The sequence below is a fragment of the Meriones unguiculatus genome, chromosome 1 (assembly GCF_030254825.1).
Source record: "Meriones unguiculatus strain TT.TT164.6M chromosome 1, Bangor_MerUng_6.1, whole genome shotgun sequence".
In the NCBI taxonomy this organism is placed as follows: domain Eukaryota; kingdom Metazoa; phylum Chordata; class Mammalia; order Rodentia; family Muridae; genus Meriones; species Meriones unguiculatus.
Window position 1 is genome coordinate 8670176 of NC_083349.1, and position 26489 is coordinate 8696664.

The 26489-nt window shown below is 48.2% G+C and overlaps 1 protein-coding gene across 10 annotated transcripts in view; it reads left to right on the plus strand.

The window, feature by feature from the left end:
- Positions 1-26489, plus strand: part of Dmbt1 (deleted in malignant brain tumors 1) — a 48636-nt gene that overhangs the window by 14294 nt on the left and 7853 nt on the right. For 5 of the 10 annotated variants that reach the window (XM_060381203.1, XM_060381210.1, XM_060381216.1 and 2 more), the window contains 23 exons: positions 1208-1531; positions 2037-2063; positions 3328-3366; positions 4593-4916; positions 5422-5448; positions 7383-7421; positions 8877-8903; positions 9698-9721; positions 10612-10762; positions 12135-12343; positions 13410-13439; positions 14037-14060; positions 14952-15102; positions 16496-16704; positions 17772-17801; positions 18399-18422; positions 19310-19460; positions 20842-21050; positions 22117-22146; positions 22744-22767; positions 22965-23112; positions 24239-24447; positions 25365-25549. In XM_060381203.1, the coding sequence (XP_060237186.1) occupies positions 1208-1531; positions 2037-2063; positions 3328-3366; positions 4593-4916; positions 5422-5448; positions 7383-7421; positions 8877-8903; positions 9698-9721; positions 10612-10762; positions 12135-12343; positions 13410-13439; positions 14037-14060; positions 14952-15102; positions 16496-16704; positions 17772-17801; positions 18399-18422; positions 19310-19460; positions 20842-21050; positions 22117-22146; positions 22744-22767; positions 22965-23112; positions 24239-24447; positions 25365-25549 (2615 nt within the window). The remainder of the gene's footprint in view (positions 1-1207; positions 1532-2036; positions 2064-3327; positions 3367-4592; positions 4917-5421; positions 5449-7382; positions 7422-8876; positions 8904-9697; positions 9722-10611; positions 10763-12134; positions 12344-13409; positions 13440-14036; positions 14061-14951; positions 15103-16495; positions 16705-17771; positions 17802-18398; positions 18423-19309; positions 19461-20841; positions 21051-22116; positions 22147-22743; positions 22768-22964; positions 23113-24238; positions 24448-25364; positions 25550-26489) is intronic. The other 5 variants (XM_060381179.1, XM_060381185.1, XM_060381194.1 and 2 more) reach the window with 5 other exon arrangements.

A 26489-nucleotide genomic window follows, 5' to 3' on the forward strand; every position in this document is an offset into this window, starting at 1 on the left:
TTGGCTTCTTTGATACAGTTAGGGGTTAGGGTGGTGGTGGTGTGTGTGTGTGTGTGTGTGTGTGTGTGTGTGTGTGTGTGCTGTGAACACTTAGAGAAGCTGGGGTGCCTCCTGATCCAGAGGGCTTCACTTCAAAGGTACCCATGTCTCTACCCATTTCTCTCTGTGTGGAGGCCTCGTTCAGCATGCAAGTAGGTTCTGTACTCCATGGTGTCTGAATTTAGTGTTCTGTCCGAGGAGACAGTGGGGTTAGAAAGATCAAGACGAGACAACCTTCCAGAGAGATTTGTGTGGGAAAGTGAGACTGATGATCTATTGTGAGATCCCATTCGGAGTCCCTTCAAAGGGGTGTCCTGTCAGGAAAGCAAGGGGCTTGGTCTTTGCAAACCCTGAAGGACACTTGACTTGCTGAAACACGTTGTGTACTCGAGCCTTGATGTCAATGGAAAGTTCACATCTGGAGTCTTGGGGACCAGCAGTGACAAAGCCTGGGGTTCTGTAGGGTGTTGTTATTGCAGACAGAAAGTGAGGCGGTCACATGACCCAGCTCCATGGGGTGAAGAGCAGCCTCTTCAAGTTTAGAAATTGTATATTGGGCCTGGAAAGCAGTTCTGATAGAAGCGCTAAACCTTGTCTGGGGAAGCAGCTGGGAAGCCATTGCCAGGGACCCATGACCTTGTCTTCTGCCAGGGAGCACCCCTTTCTGTCCCTTGGGGTGTGGTAGAGCCTGCTGCTCTACCTTCTCCTTTCCTGCTGGCCGGTGTGTGTCAGGGTGGTTGTGAACGTGCAGGGGTGCGGTCTGTGTGGGAGGAGCTGGCAGGGCTCTGCTTCCTCTCTCTCCTTGAAACACCCAGAGGAGCATCATGCAGTGCATGGCACTCTGAGGCCCTAGCTACAAGATGGAGTAGGTGTCTGCTGCCCATCCAGGGCACACTCACCCCATGCTGACACAGTTTGCAGAAGCCCAGCCTCCTGGCGACAAGCACACCTCTCATGTCTAGAACCGGAGCAGTAGGCTCCGCAATGAGGGTGCAAAGACGAAGTGAGAGGGGGGAAGGTCTCCACAGGACAGGGGGCCTGAGAAGCCAGCACCTGAGGAGCTCACACCCCACACTGCTCTAAACCTCATGTCTGAGCTGCCCACACAGGGCCCAAGCTCCACCGTCCAGCCAGGAACAACCACCGAGAAACCATGCCGTCTTTCCAGGAACGGAATCTCCTTTGGCTCTGAGGCTGGTGAATGGAGGAGACAGGTGTCAGGGTCGCGTGGAGGTCCGGTACCTGGGTTCCTGGGGCACCGTGTGTGACGACAGCTGGGACACCAATGACGCCAACGTGGTGTGCAGGCAGCTGGGCTGTGGCTGGGCCGTGTCTGCCCCAGGCAATGCCCGGTTTGGACAGGGCTCGGGGCCCATTGTCCTGGATGACGTGGCCTGCACAGGACATGAGCCCTATTTGTGGAGCTGCTCCCACCGAGGCTGGCTCTCCCATAACTGTGGACACCAGGAGGATGCTGGAGTCATCTGCTCAGGTCAGACCCAGGGATCCTTCCTTCTTCCTCCCAGCTAAAGGGTCAGATGTCTCTCCGTGCTCTCAGACCTCCTCCTGGACCTGTCCATCTGGTTCCTATGTGGGAAGCTTTGGTAACTCTGTCACTGACCTCAGGCTCTAATGATCTGGCTTCCCCCAGATTCAGGTTCAATAGCTCAGTTATGAGCATGCTCTGGGAATGTCGCAAGTGAGCATAGAGTTTGAGGAGATGGTCCCACAGTCACATGTCATAAGTTCACAGTGTAACTTGTACTAGAGGTATTTGAGCAGGGAGGTAGCACAGAGGATTGATGGAGTTTGAGGCCAGCGTGGTCTACACAGTGAGTCCAGTTCATTCAAGGCTTCAGAGAGAAGTCCTGTCTCCAAACAAAGCAAAACAAAACCCCCTAAAGCTCACCCATAGTGTCCCCAAAAGAGTCAGTTTTTATACAACCAGGATTCCGGTGTGAATCACACAATCTGAATTTTCTTTTATTTCTTTTCAGCTTCTCCAGGAATCTATACCACACCTGGTAAGTAATTGAAAAGATGGGCCTGTATCAGTGTGTAATTTTCCCTGTGTTGTATCATACATTGATCCAGTGAATATTAATGAATGATATGAGGCTTAATTATGTAATCTGTGTCTCACATAGACATGGAGTGACAACAGGAACTTGTGCCATCTATGGCATAAAGGGTCCCTTGGTAAAACATTTGCAGTCTTCAATGTTATGTTGTCGCTGCCTCGCATTTCAGTGTTTGTCAGAGTTCAATAGATTGTGTAATGCAGGTCTTGGGTTCACTCCTTCCCTCAGGAAACTCTGACTTGGGGAACTATTGTGGGCTCCTGGATCTATGTTTGGCAGATGATCTGTAGGGCTAACGTGCCCTCCTCCACACTTTGGCAAAAGTCCCGCTTGATCTCAGAGTAACTGGCCCTTGATATTAGGAATATCAGAGGGCCATTAGTTTGCTAAGACTTCACAAAAAGGAAAAGTATTGGCAATCTTGGTTTATGTTTTTCTTTTCCTGAAAGTCATACAGACCATGCTGGCCTCAGGCTTGCTCTGTAGACAAGACTGACTACTCCTCAACTCCTGATCTCCTGAAATCCTCTTGCCTATAGTCCAGGTTCTTGGATTCCAGGATTGATTGTGCCACCATGCCCAGCTACTGTATTATTTCTATTAAAGTAAAAAAAAAAAAAAAAAAAGAAATGTGCTAAGCATGTTAACAACAACAAAAACAGCAACACACACACACACACACACACACATTCACCAGACATCCAATTTCTCACACATGTTATTCTAGCACTCAGGAGTCTTAGTCTGAGGATATTAAGTTTCCGTCTAACCAAGGGTACATGCACAGATAGTGAATTTATAAAAACATCCACATACCAAAATAAAGCAAACAGGCATTCCCCACCTCTGCCAGTGAATATTATAGCGGCTCTCCAGCTACTGCAATTAGACAAGAAGAGTTAATTAGATATTTACGTGTGGAAACATTAATTTTGAGTTGATTTCCTAGAGCTCAGCACGATTTGACTGTAGGCAAGTTGGAATTAGAGTGTGTAGTTTAGTACATTTCCAACAACAATAGCCTTTCAGGCCTGGAGAGGTCAGGGCTACACAGATTCTAACTGGTCTCAGTCACAGGGCATTACCCAGCACAGACCCTGAGTGCTATCCCAACAGCAGGTTTCACTGTACTGGCATGTGTTGGTTTTTCTGCATGGAGACTTACCTGAATATTTCCTATTTTTCTCTCTCATCTATGTATGGACAGCAGAGACGACTACTCCACCGCCTACTACCACACTAATAGGTAACAAAAATTGTATACTTCTCTCTCTGCCAATTTTATTCACGGCCTTGGCTTCTTTGATACAGTTAGGGGTTAGGGTGGTGTGTGTGTGTGTGTGTGCTGTGAACACTTAGAGAAGCTGGGGTGCCTCCTGATCCAGAGGGCTTCACTTCAAAGGTACCCATGTCTCTACTCATTTCTCTCTGTGTGGAGGCCTCGTTCAGCATGCAAGTAGGTTCTGTACTCCATGGTGTCTGAATTTAGTGTTCTGTCCGAGGAGACAGTGGGGTTAGAAAGATCAAGACGAGACAACCTTCCAGAGAGATTTGTGTGGGAAAGTGAGACTGATGATCTATTGTGAGATCCCATTCGGAGTCCCTTCAAAGGGGTGTCCTGTCAGGAAAGCAAGGGGCTTGGTCTTTGCAAACCCTGAAGGACACTTGACTTGCTGAAACATGTTGTGTACTCGAGCCTTGATGTCAATGGAAAGTTCACATCTGGAGTCTTGGGGACCAGCAGTGACAAAGCCTGGGGTTCTGTAGGGTGTTGTTATTGCAGACAGAAAGTGAGGCGGTCACATGACCCAGCTCCATGGGGTGAAGAGCAGCCTCTTCAAGTTTAGAAATTGTATATTGGGCCTGGAAAGCAGTTCTGATAGAAGCGCTAAACCTTGTCTGGGGAAGCAGCTGGGAAGCCATTGCCAGGGACCCATGACCTTGTCTTCTGCCAGGGAGCACCCCTTTCTGTCCCTTGGGGTGTGGTAGAGCCTGCTGCTCTACCTTCTCCTTTCCTGCTGGCCGGTGTGTGTCAGGGTGGTTGTGAACGTGCAGGGGTGCGGTCTGTGTGGGAGGAGCTGGCAGGGCTCTGCTTCCTCTCTCTCCTTGAAACACCCAGAGGAGCATCATGCAGTGCATGGCACTCTGAGGCCCTAGCTACAAGATGGAGTAGGTGTCTGCTGCCCATCCAGGGCACACTCACCCCATGCTGACACAGTTTGCAGAAGCCCAGCCTCCTGGCGACAAGCACACCTCTCATGTCTAGAACCGGAGCAGTAGGCTCCGCAATGAGGGTGCAAAGACGAAGTGAGAGGGGGGAAGGTCTCCACAGGACAGGGGGCCTGAGAAGCCAGCACCTGAGGAGCTCACACCCCACACTGCTCTAAACCTCATGTCTGAGCTGCCCACACAGGGCCCAAGCTCCACCGTCCAGCCAGGAACAACCACCGAGAAACCATGCCGTCTTTCCAGGAACGGAATCTCCTTTGGCTCTGAGGCTGGTGAATGGAGGAGACAGGTGTCAGGGTCGCGTGGAGGTCCGGTACCTGGGTTCCTGGGGCACCGTGTGTGACGACAGCTGGGACACCAATGATGCCAACGTGGTGTGCAGGCAGCTGGGCTGTGGCTGGGCCGTGTCTGCCCCAGGCAATGCCCGGTTTGGACAGGGCTCGGGGCCCATTGTCCTGGATGACGTGGCCTGCACAGGACATGAGCCCTATTTGTGGAGCTGCTCCCACCGAGGCTGGCTCTCCCATAACTGTGGACACCAGGAGGATGCTGGAGTCATCTGCTCAGGTCAGACCCAGGGATCCTTCCTTCTTCCTCCCAGCTAAAGGGTCAGATCTCTCTCCGTGCTCTCAGACCTCCTCCTGGCCCTGTCCATCTGGTTCTTATGCGGGAAGCTTTGGTAACTCTGTCACTGACCTCAGGCTCTAATGATCTGGCTTCCCCCAGATTCAGGTTCAATAGCTCAGTTATGAGCACGCTCTGGGAATGTCGCAAGTGAGCATAGAGTTTGAGGAGATGGTCCCACAGTCACATGTTGTAAGTTCACAGTGTAACTTGTACTAGAGGTATTTGAGCAGGGAGGTAGCACAGAGTATTGATGGAGTTTGAGGCCAGTGTGGTCTACACAGTGAGTCCAGTTCATTCAAGGCTTCAGAGAGAAGTCCTGTCTCCAAACAAAGCAAAACAAAACCCCCTAAAGCTCACCCATAGTGTCCCCAAAAGAGTCAGTTTTTATACAACCTGGATTCCTGTGTGAATCACACAATCTGAATTTTCTTTTATTTCTTTTCAGCTTCTCCAGGAATCTACACCACACCTGGTAAGTAATTGAAAAGATGGGCCTGTATCAGTGTGTAATTTTCCCTGTGTTGTATCATACATTGATCCAGTGAATATTAATGAATGATATGAGGCTTAATTATGTAATCTGTGTCTCACGTAGATATGGAGTGAAAACAGAAACTTGTGCCATCTATAGTTAAAGGGTCCCTTGGTAAAACATTTGCAGTCTTCAATTTTATGTTGTCGCTGCCTCGCATTTCAATGTTTGTCAGAGTTCAATAGATTGTGTAATGCAGGTCTTGGGTTCACTCCTTCCCTCAGGAAACTCTGACTTGGGGAACTATTGTGGGCTCCTGGATCTGTGCTTTGGCAGATGATCTGTAGGGCTAACGTGCCCTCCTCCACACTTTGGCAAAAGTCCTGCTTGATCCCAGAGTAATCAGCCCTTAGTATTAGGAATATCAGAGGACCATCAGTTTGCTAAGACTTCACAAAATGGAAGAGTATTGGCAATCTTGGTTAATTTACATTTTCTGAGACCCATGTGTTGCTTGGTAATCAGGGCTATCCCTCATCTCCTGGTTGCCTGAAATTCTCTTGCGTTTAGTGTCCAGGTGCTTGGATTCCTGGAGTTTGCCACATGCGCAGCTTTTGTTTATGATTTCTATAAAAGTAAAAACAAATGAGGTAGCCAAGTTCACAACAGAGACACAGATACACACAGAAACACACACTCCCCAGACATCCAGTCCCTCACACACGATATTCTAGCATTCAGGAATCTTAGACTGAGGATCTTTAGTTTTAGTCTAGCCAAGGTACAAACACAGATATTGAATTTGTCAAAACATCCCCCCCAAATGCAAACCGGCATTCCAAACCTCTGCCAGTGAATATTACATTGGGTTTCTCAGCCAATGCAATTAGATAAGAACAATTATTACATAGTTAATTATGGAACACATTAAATTTGTGTTGAGTAATATTCCATTGTGTAGATGTACCACAGTTTCTGTATCCATTCCCCAACTGAGGGGCATCTGGGCTGTTTCCAGCTTCTGGTTATTACAAATAAAGCTGCTACAAACATGGTTGAGCAGATGTCCTTGTTGTATACTTGAGCGTCTTTTAGATATATGCTTAGCAGTGTATAGTTGGATCTTGAGGAAGCACTATTCCTAGTTGTCTGAGAAAGCAACAGATTGACTTCCAAAGTGGTTGTACCAGTTTACATTCTCACCAGCAGTGGAAGAGGGTCCCCTTTCTCCACAACCTCTCCAGCATGTGTTGTCACTTGAGTTATTCATCTTGGCCATTCTGATGGGTGTAAGGTGTAATCTCAGAGTTGTTTTGATTTGCATTTCCCTGATGACTAAGGAGAGGGAAGGGGAGAAGGACCTCCCTTTTCAGTGGACTGGGAGAGGGACAAGGGTAGGAAAGAGAAAGGGTGGGATTGGAAGGGGAGGAGGGAGGGAGGGAGGTACAGGGGGGATACAAAGTGAATAAACTGTAATTAATAAAAATAAAAAAAGCAAAAAAGAGGTAACTATATATAGAATTTTTTTCTGAAAATAATATACACTGCTTAAAAATAAAAGTAACCAAACGTGCCTGCTCCCTTGACACTGAATTAGCATTAGCAATGTCTGTAGTAGGGTATTACAAATAAATAGAATTTGCTGAGCTAAAAAAAAAAAGTGTTGATTTTTCTAGAGCTCAGCACGATTTGACTGTAGGCAAGTTGGAATTAGGGTGTGTAGTTTAGTACATTTCCAACAACAATAGCCTTTCAGGCCTGGAGAGGTCAGGGCTACACAGATTCTAACTGGTCTCAGTCACAGGGCACTACCCAGCATAGACCCTGAGTGCCATCCCATCAGCAGGTTTCACTGTACTGGCAGGTGTTGGTTTTCCTGCATGGAGACTTAACTGAATATTTTCCATTTTTCTCTCTCATCTATGTATGGACAGCAGAGACGACTACTCCACCGCCTACTCCCACACCAATAGGTAACACAAATTGTATACTTCTCTCTCTGCCAATTTTATTCACGGCCTTGGCTTCTTTGATACAGTTGGGGGTTAGGGTAGTGGGTGTGTGCTGTGAACACTTAGAGAAGATGGGGTGTCTCCTGATCCAGAGGGCTTTCTCCAATGGGACCCATGTCCCTGTCCATTTCTCTGTGTGGAGGCCACATTCAGCAAGCGAGTAGGTTCCTTACTCCATGGTGTCTGAATTTAGTGTTCTGTCAGAGGATACTGTGATGTTAGAAAGGTCAAACCCTATCTCTTGTGTGGTCTCTCACCCATGAAGATGATGTGTGAGGTGGAATGAGAGGCAAGGAATGTTTTGTGATTTTACCTGCCAGAAAAAAAAATCAATTCTTCTGTGTTGTACAGTCTGTTGCCTTTGGCAGTTTGTCTCTTTCTTTACTCTTTATCTAATTCTGGAACATGGTTTCACATATACTTGTCCCGTACATGGGTCCCTAAATGTCTTGTGTAGAGAAAAGAATGTCTTGGATAGAGAGAGGCAGAAGAATAGTCTGATGTTCTGCATGGCCTTTGTTCCTTGGATGAGAATATGGGTTGGACTCTTGTGCATAAGGCAGGAGTTCAGTTCTTGAATGGATTCTGCATTGTGTGAAGAATATCTTTTTGTGTTCCCTTGTATCCTAACCTTATCCTAACTTTTATTTTTTTGTCATTTTTCATACACATGGCTTACTCTTACAGTAGTTAATGTTCAGCTCCCTGTATACCTCAGAATGAAATCTCAACTAGCTAATAATGGATGATAGTTAAGGAGTTTCCTGTCGGACCTATAATCCTTTGTGTTTAATAGTACAGAAAAAAGTTTCCTATAGAGTCTACTTGTGGATCTGTTGTTGGTAGGAGATTCCTATTCTGCTCACAGGCACAGGCAACAATTACAGAATGGGTGGAGCTCTTTAGTGTTCTGTCAGTGCCAGAACCTTCAGCATTTTTCATCAAGCACAAAGGTAGATTCTGTTGAGCCAAAATTGTTCTCTGCTTGTCTCAGTGATCACCCAGAGTTGCAGCACTTACTCAGTTTTGCTAAACTTTGTTTTTATGGTGAAATCATTTGCAATGGAGGCTTCCCCCATGCCATTTGCCTGGAAAGCATTATCTTTGTCAAGAGTCACGCGACATTGAACAGCAGAGATTGTTTCTGTCCGGTTTCTAAGGGATAGATGGCATGATTCTTTCCAAGCAACTGTCATTCAGGGCAATGGTATAGTTGCCCTGAAGTAAAGGGCCAACTTATTTGCACTATTATGGACACATGAGAGCATGGCCACCATACTCTTAAGGAAAGGATACTCTTTCTCAGTCACAGTGCTTTTGTGACCAATATTTTCTGGGCCAAACCATGGGTCCCTTGATACACAGTAGCTTGATGGCCTGGCATTCCTTGTAAGCCAGCTTTGTTTCCCTCTCTAGATTGGTGGACAACAACTCCTTATTTTGGTAAGTTTGGGAGAAGACCAGAGCATTGGAGAGAGACAGGGATTCTGGGATCTTGAGGCCTGTGGTGCAGCACAGCTCAGAAAAATAAGGAGAAAGGAATGAGAAAGAGGGCCTGTTTCCCTGTACATTCCCTGTCTTTCCCAGTGATCCACTCTGTCCACAAAAATCCAATTTTGTTTACTCCATCACAGAATTCATGAAGAGATTTGGTGTGAGCCCTGAGAATCCAGTCATGGGGTTAGACTCATGAGTGGGGCCCCAAGCACTCAATATAGTCCTTGGTGGGCACTTCCATTCCATTCGGTATTGTGTCTATTCCAAACCTTCAGCATTCCACATAAGGTAGATTCTGTTCACACAGACGCCCTCTGCTTGTCTCAGCGGGATCACAAAGTTGCAGCACTTATTCCATTTCACTAATCTTCACTCTCCTGGTGAACTCATTCACTATGGAGGCTCGCACCTGTGTCATTTGTCTAGAAAACATATTTTGCAAGAGTCTAAAGACACTGGGCAACAGAGACTGCTCTTGTCTGGTTTCTAAGGTTAGACGACATGATTCTTTCCAAGCCACTGTCATTCAGGACAAAGTTACAGCTGCTCCAGGGTTCAGGGCCACATCATTGTCACCATGATGGACACACGGGAGCATGGTCAGGGCCACCATTTGCTGTCAAAGAAAAGACTTTTTATTCTTAGTAACATTGCTCTCGTGTCCCACTGAAGCACGAGTCCCTTGTCAGGAACTTGATGTTGAGGCCTTTCTTCTAACCCAGCTTTGTTTTTATCTCCAGATTGGTGGACAACATCTGCCCCTGGTAAGTCTGGGATGAGGTCAAAGCATAACCTTTAGTGCTGCAACCAAGATGTTAGAAAGAGACAGGAATTCTGGGATCTTCTTGAAGACTGTGGTAAACCACAGCTTTGAAAGATAAGGAGAAAGTAAGGAATTAAAAAGAGGGCCCATCTCTTCTATGTTTATCTCCACCCTCCCTCTCAGTCCACAAGAATGCATCTCCTATTTCCTCCACCACAGAATCAATGAATAGGTTTGAAAAGAGCTCTCAGGATCATGTGGTCATGGGGTTGGACTCATGAGTGGGACTCCACGTCTTCAATAGGAGCCCTTGGTGGGCACCTCTGATCCCATTCAGAATACTGTAGTATTGCCACTCGACCTGGGTCCTAGATGCTGTGAGTCAGAACAGCAGAAATAGGGGTCGAGTTCACAGTGCTTCCTCCAGATTCTCTCTGTGCTTCAGAGAGATTGACACCCATATCAGCAAACAATGGGCACCGGAAATAACCCCTGAGATGAGTGTTAGTTATGCCCAAAGAGCCTTGTTTCTGGGGTGCAGAAACTGCAGCAGCGATCCAAGACACTGGTCCCCACCATCATCTACTAGCTGGGGAGGAGAAGAGCCAAAGGAAGCTTTTCACCATGAGTGCAGTGGGAACCCGACTGTGGCTTTAACCAAACGTACCCAGTGACTGCCATTTTCCACCCACCCATTCTCTACCCACCTGCACCTACCCCATAAAGAAAAGCTACCTGAGAGGGCATCCTCTCTGTCTTCAGAAAGTGGATAGGGCTGTGTTGCCTCTGGGTGAGTTTCTCACTTGGATATTGTGCCAGTCTCCCCCTCCTGCCAGGCAGCTGTGCCTTGAGAACTGGGGTTCATCAGCATTTCCACTCTTCTGATTGCAGTTTACAACGCCTGTGGAGGTTTTCTGTACCGCCTCTCTGGGAACTTTTCAAGTCCACACTACCCCTGGAACTATCCCAACAATGCCAGATGTGTGTGGAACATTCAGGTCCCCAGCAACTACCGAGTGACTGTGTTCTTCCCAGATGTGCAGTAAGTGTGGGTGCAGAGCAGATGTTAGACAACATGGGGTGCTTTGAAATTCATGGCGGTGATAGTCTAGGCGACATTTAAAATGCAGGTTCCACTTTTGACTAGTCTATGGAAAGGTGCATGAGAAGAATAATTTGAAAATAGTGCCAGGGATGTCAGGAACTTGCTGTATGGTCATGGTGTGCCAGGCATGTCCCTATGCTCAGATAGCAGACAGGGCTAGAATGCTTGCTTTCCTCATGTTGATCAGGAGGTCAGCAGAGAATGTGAAAACACTAATTGGGGGGGAAGATTTGTGGCTTAGGTACAATAGGACAGCCCTGCTCATGAGGACACCTGCTCTGCAAAGCTCTCCTCAGAGCTGTCTCTCATTCCGTGAGCCTCCAGGGGCAGGTGCCAGTTCATTTCCACTGAAGTGTGCAGGCTCCCAGCACTTACTGACTGAGCTGTGCCCCCGGGGCCTCCATCTTGGCTTCTGGTTGTGGTGGCCTTAGTAGTCTCTGCTGTGGTAGGACCTGCACATTGTGTCAGTGTCATTGTTAGGACCATACAGAGAATGCACCCGAAGCTCATCAGGTCCCATGCACATGGCTCCTCGGTCTGGTTCTCTTCAGCCCCTCCGTGACAGTTACCAGCAGACAGCACCGTTTCATGAAGTGAAAGCCCCCAACCCCAGCATTATATCGTGCTTTGTCCCGGCCTGATTGCTGCCCTTTTCAGTGGGCATGGAGTACGGTGTTCATCCTTGTAGATGAGACACTCCAGGTCAGAGAGGTCCAGGGACTTGTCTTGTGGTGTTTGACTGTTGGTTTGTTACGTTTTGTTAGATTTTTTAATGTCTATGAGTGTTTCGTGTGTATATGTATGTCTGTGAACTGCACGCATGCGCACAGAGCTCAGAAGAGGGTGTCTAATTCCCTGGATATGGAGTTACAAGGAGTTATGACTTGGAATTGAACCTTGGTCCTCTAGAAGAGCAGGCAGTGCACTGAACCACTGAGGCACCTCTCCAGCTCCAGCCTTGGGTTTACTCCTTCCATTTTTACACACATCAGAGAGATTTGATTTATCCTGAAGATAACCGGAGGCTCCTTGAAGGAGCAGATTAGAATGCTCTCAGGAGACCTTCCTTTGCTGATGTAGAAGGCTTTCGTGAAGAGGTATTATAGATTGCACATCTGTGACCCCCATAGGTAGACTGTAGAGCAGGCATGACATTGGAAGAGAGATGAGTTCCCTTTGCATTCCAGGAAGCCATCTAGTGTTTCAAAAGCTGTATGTTGTCACAGTTGTCAGGACAATGATCCCTGAGATGTGAATCCCCACATCACTGCAGACACAGAGAAGGGACCTGTTTCTTCTATGTCCCCAGGCTTGAAGGAGGCTGCCACTATGACTATATCCTGATTTATGACGGGCCCGAACACGGCTCTCCTCTCATTGCTCGGGTTTGTGATGGGTTCAACGGAACTTACACCTCCACACGAAACTTCATGTCTGTAGTCTTCATCACCGACAGCATTGTCACGATGAGAGGGTTCCAGGCTCGCTACTACTCTACCCCTGTCACCGTCAGCCCCAGTAAGTTTTCCTGTCAGCGTGAGTGTGCATTCGGGAACAGTGTCACTAGGAACCTTCTGCTCCTCAACTTTCCCAGGTCTGAGACAGAAGCAATAAAGTGGCACCACTGGGTTCCATGATTCCATCCAATTGAGAGGGACTGTGGCCAGTGGGTCTTTAGGCTCTGGCTGCCAGAAAGAGAGTCTTGGGGCAGCACTGGTTGATTTGAGGTACACTGGCTTCACTGTCATTGTGAGAGAATGAAAAGGTCAAAGATTCTTCAAGAGATAGTGAGAAGTCAGTGCCAGGGGTGGTGGATGACACCAGGTTTTTAGCTTTGTGACCCTTGCAAAGTGTGGGACACCGGCCATGTCCTCAGGCCTAGCACATCTGGCTTCTGTCTGAAGAAGGATAGATTAGGAGATGTGAAGATGGACAGAACATTCTATCAGGGGTTGAGGCCCTGTCAGAGCTGCACACATACTCTGAGTGTAATGGCGAATGGCGGAGGAGTGTCATGTCCTAGGTCTCTGGTGCCATGGAGAGCAGGACTGCTAAGCTAAGGAGCCACCTTATGACAGTGCTGCTCTTTGATGGTAGAGGTGCTTTACTTCATGGGCAGATGATCACTTGACCAAGCATTTTGCTTGTTTCAATTCCTGTCTCCAGTTCCTTCACTGGGCTTTGTGTCTATATGCAGCTCTTTCAGATACCAGGGTAGAATCTGTGTTCATGACGATAAGTTCCTCCAGACCTGTGCTTTATGTCCAGTGTGGGTGGAGATGTCCTCTGAGACATGAATGATCAAATGGATTCTTTCACCTGGACGTGAGCTAGTCATCTACAATTCACGGGACAGCCAAAACCCCCAGGATTCATTCTGTCAACACATCCAGTCACATATTTTACCATGAGGTGGTTGCAGAGTTTGGGCTCTTGATATATTCCTGGCAGTGCAGATGTCAGCAGTCCCTGCTCTGGCAGCAGATGAAAAAACCTCAGTGTCTGGTCTGCTCAGAGTTGTGCCCCCAGGAGCAGGCTAGGCACCTTCTCTTCAAGGCCCTGACATGGCTTCTTTTTCTCACAGCTCCTCCATGGCTGTTCCCGACCACTGTTGGTGAGTCCAGATCTTGCTTAATTCTTATGTGTCCCTTGTCCCTACTCTGTCCAGAGCCACAGACAATAGCTCCAGCATTGGGTGGGGGCTCTTTACTGTTCTGTCTGCCTCAGAACCTCCAGTGTGCTCCAGGAAGTACAGAGGTAGCTTCGGTTGACCCAGCATCGCCCTCTGCTTGTCTCAGCGGGATCACAGAGTTGCAGCACTTACTCCATTTCACTAATCTTCACTCTCCTGGTGAACTCATTCACTATGGAGGCTCGCACCTGTGTCATTTGTCTAGAAAACATGTTTTGGAAGAGTCTAAAGACACTGGGCAACAGAGACTGCTCTTGTCTGGTTTCTATGGTTAGATGACATGGTTCTTTCCAAGCCACTGTCATTCAGGACAAAGTTACAGCTGCTCCGGGGTTCAGGGCCACATCATTGTCACCATGATGGACACACGGGAGCATGGTCAGGGCCACCATTTGCTGTCAAAGAAAAGACTTTTTATTCTTAGTAACATTGCTCTTGTGTCCCACTGAAGCACGAGTCCCTTGTCAGGAACTTGATGCTGAGGCCTTTCTTCTAACCCAGCTTTGTTTTTATCTCCAGATTGGTGGACAACATCTGCCCCTGGTAAGTCTGGGATGAGGTCAAAGCATAACCTTTAGTGCTGCAACCAAGATGTTAGAAAGAGACAGGAATTCTGGGATCTTCTTGAAGACTGTGGTAAACCACAGCTTTGAAAGATAAGCAGAAAGTAAGGAATTAAAAAGAGGACCCATCTCTTCTATGTTTATCTCCACCCTCCCTCTCAGTCCACAAGAATGCATCTCCTATTTCCTCCACCACAGAATCAATGAATAGGTTTGAAAAGAGCTCTCAGGATCATGTGGTCATGGGGTTGGACTCATGAGTGGGACTCCACGTCTTCAATAGGAGCCCTTGGTGGGCACCTCTGATCCCATTCAGAATACTGTAGCATTGCCGCTCGACCTGGGTCCTAGATGCTGTGAGTCAGAACAGCAGAAATAGGGGTCGAGTTCACAGTGCTTCCTCCAGATTCTCTCTGTGCTTCAGAGAGATTGACACCCATATCAGCAAACCATGGGCACTGGAAATAACCCCTGAGATGAGTGTTAGTTATGCCCAAAGAGCCTTGTTTCTGGGGTGCAGAAACTGCAGCAGCGATCCAAGACACTGGTCCCCACCATCATCTACTAGCTGGGGAGGAGAAGAGCCAAAGGAAGCTTTTCACCATGAGTGCAGTGGGAACCCGACTGTGGCTTTAACCAAACGTACCCAGTGACTGCCATTTTCCACCCACCCATCCTCTACCCACCTGCACCTACCCCCATAAAGAAAAGCTACCTGAGAGGGCATCCTCTCTGTCTTCAGAAAGTGGATAGGGCTGTGTTGCCTCTGGGTGAGTTTCTCACTTGGATATTGTGCCAGTCTCCCCCTCCTGCCAGGCAGCTGTGCCTTGAGAACTGGGGTTCATCAGCATTTCCACTCTTCTGATTGCAGTTTACAACGCCTGTGGAGGTTTTCTGTACCGCCTCTCTGGGAACTTTTCAAGTCCACACTACCCCTGGAACTATCCCAACAATGCCAGATGTGTGTGGAACATTCAGGTCCCCAGCAACTACCGAGTGACTGTGTTCTTCCCAGATGTGCAGTAAGTGTGGGTGCAGAGCAGATGTTAGACAACATGGGGTGCTTTGAAATTCATGGCGGTGATAGTCTAGGCGACATTTAAAATGCAGGTTCCACTTTTGACTAGTCTAGCCTAGACAGAATGGAAAGGGTGCATGAGAAGAATAATTTGAAAATAGTGCCAGGGTTGTCAGGAACTTGCTGTACGGCCATGGTGTACCATGCATGTCCCTATCCTCTGATAGCAGACGGGGCTAGAATGCTTGCTTTCCTCATGTTGATCAGGAGGTCAGCAGAGAACGTGAAAACACTAATTGGGGGGGAAGATTTGTGGCTTAGGTAATGACAGTGTTTGGGACAGTCCTGCTCATGAGGACACCTGCTCTGCAAAGCTCTCCTCAGAGCTGTCTCTCATTCCGTGAGCCTCCAGGGGCAGGTGCCAGTTCATTTCCACTGAAGTGTGCAGGCTCCCAGCACTTACTGACTGAGCTGTGCTCCCGGGGCCTCCATCTTGGCTTCTGGTTGTGGTGGCCTTAGCAGTCTCTGCTGTGGTAGGACCTGCACATTGTGTCAGTGTCATTGTTAGGACCATACAGAGAATGCACCCGAAGCTCATCAGGTCCCATGCACATGGCTCCTCGGTCTGGTTCTCTTCAGCCCCTCCGTGACAGTTACCAGCAGACAGCACCGTTTCATGAAGTGAAAGCCCCCAACCCCAGCATTATATCGTGCTTTGTCCCGGCCTGATTGCTGCCCTTTTCAGTGGGTATGGAGTACGGTGTTCATCCTTGTAGATGAGACACTCCAGGTCAGAGAGGTCCAGGGACTTGTCTTGTGGTGTTTGATTGTTGGTTTGTTACGTTTTGTTAGATTTTATTTAATGTCTGAGTGTTTCGTGTGTATGTGTATGTCTGTGAACTGCACGCATGCGCACAGAGCTCAGAAGAGGGCGTCTAATTCCCTGCATATGGAGTTACAAGGAGTTATGACTTGGAATTGAACCTTGGTCCTCTAGAAGAGCAGGCAGTGCACTGAACCACTGAGGCACCTCTCCAGCTCCTGCCTTGGGTTTACTCCTTCCATTTTTACACACATCAGAGAGATTTGATTTATCCTGAAGATAACCGGAGGCTCCTTGAAGGAGCACATTAGAATGCTCTCAGGAGACCTTCCTTTGCTGATGTAGAAGGCTTTCGTGAAGAGGTATTATAGATTGCACAGCTGTGACCCCCATAGGTAGACTGTAGTGCAGGCATGACATTGGAAGAGAGATGAGTTCCCTTTGCATTCCAGGAAGCCATCTAGTGTTTCAAAAGCTGTATGTTGTCACAGTTGTCAGGACAATGATCCCTGAGATGTGAATCCCCACATCACTGCAGACACAGAGAAGGGATCTGTTTCTTCTATGTCCCCAGGCTTGAAGGAGGCTGCTACTATGACTATATCCTGATTTATGACGGGCCCGAACACGGCTCTCCTCTCATTGCTCGGGTTTGTGATGGGTTCAACGGAACTTACACCTCCACACGAAACTTCATGTCTGTAGTCTTCATCACCGACAGCATTGTCACGATGAGAGGGTTCCAGGCTCGCTACTACTCTACCCCTGTCACCGTCAGCCCCAGTAAGTTTTCCTGTCAGCGTGAGTGTGCATTCGGGAACAGTGTCACTAGGAACCTTCTGCTCCTCAACTTTCCCAGGTCTGAGACAGAAGCAATAAAGTGGCACCACTGGGTTCCATGATTCCATCCAATTGAGAGGGACTGTGGCCAGTGGGTCTTTAGGCTCTGGCTGCCGGAAAGAGAGTCTTGGGGCAGCACTGGCTGATTTGAGGTACACTGGCTTCACTGTCATTGTGAGAGAATGAAAAGGTCAAAGATTCTTCAAGAGATAGTGAGAAGTCAGTGCCAGGGGTGGTGGATGACACCAGGTTTTAGCTTTGTGACGCTTGCAAAGTGTGGGACACCAGCCATGTCCTCAGGCCTAGCACATCTGGCTTCTGTCTGAAGAAGGATAGATTAGGAGATGTGAAGATGGACAGAACATTCTATCAGGGGTTGAGGCCCCGTCAGAGCTGCACACATACTCTGAGTGTAATGGCGAATGGCGGAGGAGTGTCATGTCCTAGGTCTCTGGTGCCATGGAGAGCAGGACTGCTAAGCTAAGGAGCCACCTTATGACAGTGCTGCTCTTTGATGGTAGAGGTGCTTTACTTCATGGGCAGATGATCACTTGACCAAGCATTTTGCTTGTTTCAATTCCTGTCTCCAGTTCCCTCGCTGGGCTTTGTGTCTATATGCAGCTCTTTCAGATACCAGGGTAGAATCTGTGTTCATGACGATAAGTTCCTCCAGACCTGTGCTTTATGTCCAGTGTGGGTGGAGATGTCCTCTGAGACATGAATGATCAAATGGATTCTTTCACCTGGATGTGGGCTAGTCACCCACAATTCACAGGACAACCCAAACCCCCAGGATTCATCCTGTCAACACATCCAGTCACATATTTTACCATGAGATGGTTGCAGAGTTTGGGCTCTTGATATATTCCTGGCAGTGCAGATGTCAGCAGTCCCTGCTCTGTGGCAGCAGATGAAAAAACCTCAGTGTCTGGTCTGCTCAGAGTTGTGCCCCCAGGAGCAGGCTAGGCACCTTCTCTTCAAGGCCCTGACATGGCTTCTTTTTCTCACAGCTCCTCCATGGCCGTTCCCGACCACTGTTGGTGAGTCCAGATCTTGCTTAATTCTTATGTGTCCCTTGTCCCTACTCTGTCCAGAGCCACAGTCAATAGCTCCAGCATGGGGTGGGGGCTCTTCACTGTTCTGTCTGCCTCAGAACCTCCAGTGTGCTCCAGGAAGTACAGAGGTAGCTTCAGTTGACCCAGCATCGCCCTCTGCTTGTCTCAGCGGGATCACAGAGTTGCAGCACTTACTCCATTTCACTAATCTTCACTCTCCTGGTGAACTCATTCACTATGGAGGCTCGCACCTGTGTCATTTGTCTAGAAAACATATTTTGCAAGAGTCTAAAGACACTGGGCAACAGAGACTGCTCTTGTCTGGTTTCTATGGTTAGATGACATGATTCTTTCCAAGCCACTGTCATTCAGGACAAAGTTACAGCTGCTCCGGGGTTCAGAGCCACATCATTGTCACCATGATGGACATACGGGAGCATGGTCAGGGCCACCATTTGCTGTCAAAGAAAAGACTTTTTATTCTTAGTAACATTGCTCTTGTGTCCCACTGAAGCACGAGTCCCTTGTCAGGAACTTGATGCTGAGGCCTTTCTTCTAACCCAGCTTTGTTTTTATCTCCAGATTGGTGGACAACATCTGCCCCTGGTAAGTCTGGGATGAGGTCAAAGCATAACCTTTAGTGCTGCAACCAAGATGTTAGAAAGAGACAGGAATTCTGGGATCTTCTTGAAGACTGTGGTAAACCACAGCTTTGAAAGATAAGGAGAAAGTAAGGAATTAAAAAGAGGGCCCATCTCTTCTATGTCTATCTCCACTCACCATCTAAGTCCACAAGAATGGACTATTTCCTCCACCATAGAATCAATGAATAGGTTTGAAAAGAGCTCTCAGGATCATGTGGTCATGGGGTTGGACTCATGAGTGGGACTCCACGTCCTCAATAGGAGCCCTTGGTGGGCACCTCTGATCCCATTCAGAATACCATAGCATTGCCACTCGACTTGGGTTCTAGATGCTGTGAGTCAGAACAGCAGAAATAGGGGTCGAGTTCACAGTGCTTCCTCCAGATTCTCTCTGTGCTTCAGAGAGATTGACACCCATATCAGCAAACAATGGGCACCTGAAATAACCCCTGAGATGAGTGTTAGTTATGCCCAAAGAGCCTTGTTTCTGGGGTGCAGAAACTGCAGCAGCAATCCAAGACACTGGTCCCCACCATCATCTACTAGCTGGGGAGGAGAAGACCCAAAGGAAGCTTTTCACCATGAGTGCAGTGGGAACCCGACTGTGGCTTTAACCAAACGTACCCAGTGACTGCCATTTTCCACCCACCCATCCTCTACCCACCTGCACCTACCCCCATAAAGAAAAGCTACCTGAGAGGGCATCCTCTCTGTCTTCAGAAAGTGGATAGGGCTGTGTTGCCTCTGGGTGAGTTTCTCACTTGGATATTGTGCCAGTCTCCCCCTCCTGCCAGGCAGCTGTGCATTGAGAACTGGGGTTCATCAGCATTTCCACTCTTCTGATTGCAGTTTACAACGCCTGTGGAGGTTTTCTGTACCGCCTCTCCGGGAACTTTTCAAGTCCAAACTACCCCTGGAACTATCCCAACAATGCCAGATGTGTGTGGAACATTCAGGTTCCCAGCCACTACCGAGTGACTGTGTTCTTCCCAGATGTGCAGTAAGTGTGGGTGCAGAGCAGATGTTAGACAACATGGGGTGCTTTGAAATTCATGGCGGTGATAGTCTAGGCGACATTTAAAATGCAGGTTCCACTTTTGACTAGTCTAGCCTAGACAGAATGGAAAGGGTGCATGAGAAGAATAATTTGAAAATAGTGCCAGGGTTGTCAGGAACTTGCTGTACGGCCATGGTGTACCATGCATGTCCCTATCCTCTGATAGCAGACGGGGCTAGAATGCTTGCTTTCCTCATGTTGATCAGGAGGTCAGCAGAGAACGTGAAAACACTAATTGGGGGGGAAGATTTGTGGCTTAGGTAATGACAGTGTTTGGGACAGTCCTGCTCATGAGGACACCTGCTCTGCAAAGCTCTCCTCAGAGCTGTCTCTCATTCCGTGAGCCTCCAGGGGCAGGTGCCAGTTCATTTCCACTGAAGTGTGCAGGCTCCCAGCACTTACTGACTGAGCTGTGCTCCCGGGGCCTCCATCTTGGCTTCTGGTTGTGGTGGCCTTAGCAGTCTCTGCTGTGGTAGGACCTGCACATTGTGTCAGTGTCATTGTTAGGACCATACAGAGAATGCACCCGAAGCTCATCAGGTCCCATGCACATGGCTTTTCTTCAGCCCCTCCGTGACAGTTACCAGCAGACAGCACCGTTTCATGAAGTACTCCCCCAACCCCGGCATTATATCGTGCTTTGTCCCGGCCTGATTGCTGCCCTTTTCAGTGGGCATGGAGTACGGTGTTCATCCTTGTAGATGAGACACTCCAGGTCAGAGAGGTCCAGGGACTTGTCTTGTGGTGTTTGATTGTTGGTTTGTTATGTTTTGTTAGATGTTTTATTTAATGTCTGAGTGTTTTGTGTGTATATGTATGTCTGTGAACTGCACGCATGCGCACAGAGCTCAGAAGAGGGCGTCTAATTCCCTGCATATGGAGTTACAAGGAGTTATGACTTGGAATTGAACCTTGGTCCTCTAGAAGAGCAGGCAGTGCACTGAACCACTGAGGCACCTCTCCAGCTCCTGCCTTGGGTTTACTCCTTCCATTTTAACACACATCAGAGAGATTTGATTTATCCTGAAGATAACCGGAGGCTCCTTGAAGGAGCAGATTAGAATGCTCTCAGGAGACCTTCCTTTGCTGATGTAGAAGGCTTTCGTGAAGAGGTATTATAGATTGCACATCTGTGACCCCCATGGGTAGACTGTAGAGCAGGCATGACATTGGAAGAGAGATGAGTTCCCTTTGCATTCCAGGAAGCCATCTAGTGTTTCAAAAGCTGTATGTTGTCACAGTTGTCAGGACAATGATCCCTGAGATGTGAATCCCCACGTCACTGCAGACACAGAGAAGAGACCTGTTTCTTCTATGTCCCCAGGCTTGAAGGAGGCTGCCACTATGACTATATCCTGATTTATGATGGGCCCGAACACGGCTCTCCTCTCATTGCTCGGGTTTGTGATGGGTTCCACGGAACATACACCTCCACACGAAACTTCATGTCTGTAGTCTTCATCACCGATGGCAGTGTCACGAGGAAAGGGTTTCAAGCTCGCTACAACTCTACCCCTGTCACCGTCAGCCCCAGTAAGTTTTCCTGTCAGCGTGAGTGTGCATTCGGGAACAGTGTCACTAGGAACCTTCTGCTCCTCAACTTTCCCAGGTCTGAGACATAAGCAATGAAGTGGCACCACTGGGTTCCATGATTCCATCCAATTGAGAGGGACTATGGCCAGTGGGTCTTGAGGCTCTGGCTGCCAGAAAGAGAGTCTTAGGGCAGCACTGGCTGATGGGAGGTACACTGGCTTCACTGTCATTGTGAGAGAATGAATAGGTCAAAGATTCTTCAAGAGATAGTGAGAAGTCAGTGCCAGGGGTGGTGGATGACACCAGGTTTTTAGCTTTGTGACCCTTGCAAAGTGTGGGACACCGGCCATGTCCTCAGGCCTAGCACATCTGGCTTCTGTCTGAAGAAGGATAGATTAGGAGATGTGAAGATGGACAGAACATTCTATCAGGGGTTGAGGCCCCGTCAGAGCTGCACACATACTCTGAGTGTAATGGCGAATGGCGGAGGAGTGTCATGTCCTAGGTCTCTGGTGCCATGGAGAGCAGGACTGCTAAGCTAAGGAGCCACCTTATGACAGTGCTGCTCTTTGATGGTAGAGGTGCTTTACTTCATGGGCAGATGATCACTTGACCAAGCATTTTGCTTGTTTCAATTCCTGTCTCCAGTTCCTTCACTGGGCTTTGTGTCTATATGCAGCTCTTTCAGATACCAGGGTAGAATCTGTGTTCATGACGATAAGTTCCTCCAGACCTGTGCTTTATGTCCAGTGTGGGTGGAGATGTCCTCTGAGACATGAATGATCAAATGGATTCTTTCACCTGGACGTGAGCTAGTCATCTACAATTCACGGGACAGCCAAAACCCCCAGGATTCATCCTGTCAACACATCCATTCACATATTTTACCATGAGATGGTTGCAGAGTTTGGGCTCTTGATATATTCCTGGCAGTGCAGATGTCAGCAGTCCCTGCTCTGGCAGCAGATGTTAAAACCTCAGTGTCTGGTCTGCTCAGAGTTGTGCCCCCAGGAGCAGGCTAGGCACCTTCTCTTCAAGGCCCTGACATGGCTTCTTTTTCTCACAGCTCCTCCATGGCCGTTCCCGACCACTGTTGGTGAGTCCAGATCTTGCTTAATTCTTATGTGTCCCTTGTCCCTACTCTGTCCAGAGCCACAGACAATAGCTCCAGCATGGGGTGGGGGCTCTTTACTGTTCTGTCTGCCTCAGAACCTCCAGTGTGCTCCAGGAAGTACAGAGGTAGCTTCAGTTGACCCAGCATCGCCCTCTGCTTGTCTCAGCGGGATCACAGAGTTGCAGCACTTACTCCATTTCACTAATCTTCACTCTCCTGGTGAACTCATTCACTATGGAGGCTCGCACCTGTGTCATTTGTCTAGAAAACATGTTTTGCAAGAGTCTAAAGACACTGGGCAACAGAGACTGCTCTTGTCTGGTTTCTATGGTTAGATGACATGGTTCTTTCCAAGCCACTGTCATTCAGGACAAAGTTACAGCTGCTCCGGGGTTCAGAGCCACATCATTGTCACCATGATGGATACACGGGAGCATGGTCAGGGCCACCATTTGCTGTCAAAGAAAAGACTTTTTATTCTTAGTAACATTGCTCTTGTGTCCCACTGAAGCACGAGTCCCTTGTCAGGAACTTGATGCTGAGGCCTTTCTTCTAACCCAACTTTGTTTCCATCTCCAGATTGGAGGACAACATCTCCCCCTGGTAAGTCTGGGATGAGGTCAAAGATATCTAGAGATAGACACAGAGAGAGAACCCCCTAGGCTTCAGTGAGTGAGCCAGGGCTCGGCTAACTGTCACGGGGTTCCTCACTTAGTGCATCAAAAATTCCTCATCCTGCCAGGGGTAGTTGTATGATGTGAACTGGGGTTTATCACATTCCCACTCTTTTCTGATTGCAGATTACACCTGTGGAGGCTTTCTGACCCAACTCTCTGGACGCTTTTCCAGCCCATACTACCCAGGGAACTATCCTAACAATGCCAGATGTTTGTGGAACATTGAGGTCCCCAACAACTACCGTGTGACTGTGGTCTTCAGAGATGTGCAGTAAGTGAGAGTGGAGAGCAGATGTTAGTGAATTTGGGGATCAGAACATATGTTAGAGAGGCACTGTCGGGTGCTTTGAAATTCAAGGGGTGATAGTCAAGGCAACATTTAAAATATGGGTTCCAGATTTGATGTGGCACAAGAGGGTGGGGGAAAGTGTGCAAGAGCACAGGAATTTGAAAATAGTCTGGCTTAAAGTTGCAGGTTGTTGTAAACTTGCTGTGCGGCCATGGAATGCCACATTCCTAAGCCTCAGTCAAGAGAAGGGGCCTAGAATGCCTGCTCTCCTCATCTTGTTGATCAAGAAAGGCAGCAGAGAATGTGAAAATACTCAGAACCGTTCTCAGCAGGAGGGAGGATTTGTGGCTTGGGTAATGATAGTCTTGGGAGCACAATATACAATTGCCCTGGTTTTGTGCAGCCCTTCCCTCCTCGAGCCCTTTCATTTGTGGGTCCTCAGAAGCCAGGGTGCTAGCGTTGCTGCTGCATATGGCAGAATTCTCATCACCCATGTGCTTCTTGAGCAGAGGAGATGTCCTTAAGGGTCTGTTAATATGTACGTCACTCTGGGTGGCAAGTGGCCCAGATGGCCATGAAAGTGCCCCAAGTAGTGTCCACTGCTTGTGACCTTTTATGAACTACTTTTCCCTTTTGCAGTGTCCACGTGGACATCACCACCACCATCTTCAGTATGCATAGTGCACACTATTAATCTCATGGGAGAAGGAGACAGGCCTCAGATGAGAAACCTGATCATTAGAGAATCCACTGTTTTTTTCCTGTTCATCTCTATCACTCTGAATTCGTTGATAATTGTTTTATTCTGGAAGGGGCCTGAGAGCGCTTTGAAGGAACAAATCAAGATTTCTGTGGGGACCTTCCTTTGTTCATTTAAAGGATGGTTCAGAAAACGAGACTACAGATCTCATGCATGTGACCTTAGGTGGCAATATGAAGACAAGTCAAGGTGTTTTTGGCAAGATAAAATCTCCCTGGATTTAAGGAAGTCACTTATTCTTTCAAATAATGAACGTGGTCAGAGTTTCCATGGCAAAGGTTACTGAGGCCTGAGCCCTCATCTGCGTCTGGACGGTAGAGAAATTAACTGCTCTTTTTGTCTTTTCAGGCTTGAAGGGGGCTGCAGCTATGATTACATCGAGATTTTCGATGGCCCCCACCACAGTTCTCCTCTCATTGCCCGGGTCTGTGATGGGGCCTTGGGCTCTTTCACGTCAACATCCAACTTCATGTCGATTCGCTTCATCACTGATAACAGCATCACTCGAAGAGGGTTCCAGGCTGAGTACTACTCAGAATCCGACAACACCACCACCAGTAAGTTCCCTTGTTAGAAGGAAGACTCACTGGGACTGGGCACATCGCCGACAGCCTTCTGCTCCTGTACCATCCTGGCATTGTAACACAAACTATTAGAACCCCACCCCCAACTGTGGCCCCCGTGACTGATTTCCTGTGTTGCCAATTGCGAGACTGTGTACAGTGTGTCTTGGGTCTCTGCATGTTCAAAAGAGGGCCAAGGGCCAGCAATGGCTGATGAGAGTTGTACTGGCCTTACTGTGATCGGCAAAGAATAAGAAGGTATGAGACAATATTCTCAGCAGATAGTGAAAAGACAGTGCCAGAAGGAGCTGCGGGTGACACCAGGCTTGAAAGTTTGTGACCCTTCCAGAATATGAGTCACTGGCCATGTCCTGATACCTAACACATTTGGCTTCAGTCTGAAGATAAACAAAATTGGACATCTTAATATAGCCACTGTAACAAAGGCTATATGGCCCCAGTTTGAGATGAGGACGTGCATCTACACTGGCTCAGGGTTGAGCATGGTGACATCCACAGTCTCTTACTCTATCAGGATTAGAGACATCAACTTTCTCTTTAGCTAAAGGACATTACCTAATGGCACAACGACTGTCTTAGTGTACAGTTGCTTTACCTCATGAGAAAATGCTAACTTGACAAAAATGTTTCGGATATTTAAAACCCTGTCTCCAGTTCCATACCGGAAAATCCTATACATCCAATTGCCCTCACTGGGTGTGTCTGAGGATGAGGCTGACTTTAGCCATAGGGTACCCTCGGGGCCATGGTGATGCTTTTGTGAGCCTGCTCCTCGTGTGTGGACATGTGCATCACCTGTCTTGACCTGTGTGTCTTTACCTGGAAAACACCCTCACGAAGCTGTGGGTTTGGAATCCTGACTCGATGCATGCTCTGCTCTTGTCCTTCAGGTCTCCTTTGTCTGTCCAATCACATGCAAGCCAGCGTGAGCAGGAGCTACCTTCAGTCCTTGGGCTATTCTGCTAGGGATATTGGCATTCCTGGTTTTAATGCAAGTTACCGGTGTCAGCCCCAGATAACACAGCAGCAGGTCACATTCACTATTCCCTACACAGGCTGTGGCACTACCAAACAGGTAAGCTGGGCCCCGCCTACTCTATTATTTCCTACTGAGCATGCTTTCTTTCATTAAATAAAGAGTGTGTGTGTGCGCATGCGCACACACACACACACACACACACGACTGCATGCATATGGAGGTCAAAAGACACTTTATAGGAGTTGGTTATTTCCTTCTGCCATGTGAGTCCTGGGACTAGAACTCAGATTGTTAGGCTTGGTAGCAAGTTCCTCTACCCACTGAGCCATCTCAACAGCCCTGAGTGTGATTTATCACAGTGACGGCTGCCGTGCTTCTACAATTCTGGGGGTCTACAAGCTACGGCTGTGATGTGATCAGAACATAATTCATGTGAAGGGAGACGGAAGCCTCTGGTACAGTAGCCACAGCTGCTTCCCAATAGGAGGGATGAGGAGGAGGAGAGGGGAAGCCAGGCAGCTTCCACAGCAGTGTCCAGGAGAGACAGCACCCAGCAGGACTTTACCCAGACTTCCAGCTCCCAGGAGAAGCTCGAGATTTTACGAAGTCTGGGGCTTCTACAGTTTCATATGGGGTGTATGAAAGATGCAGAGGCCCCGAAACCAGAGATACAAGAACAAGTTACTTGAGTTCTACAACGGCTAATAGTGGTCAAACAAATTACTGTGTCTTTGGGGAAGCCAGTGCCCTGCTGAGTTTCACACTCACTTGGTTGCCACAATTGTCATTTCTTAGGGGGCCAACAGTAGGGGTGGCTAACCTTTTGACATTGTGCCACGGCATTGGCATCTACAAAATTCACCCTGAAGCACTGCATGTTGACTTACAAAAGGGTGTACCCCCTCAGTGTTTTGAGTGACGTGGCCCATGGGCTGGATGTAGCCAGTAGAGAAGTCACCCCCATGGGTTTGCCTGAGACCTGGCAATTTTAGTGTAGACTGTCCCCTATCTCAGGAAAATGCCAGTCTTGGGCAAG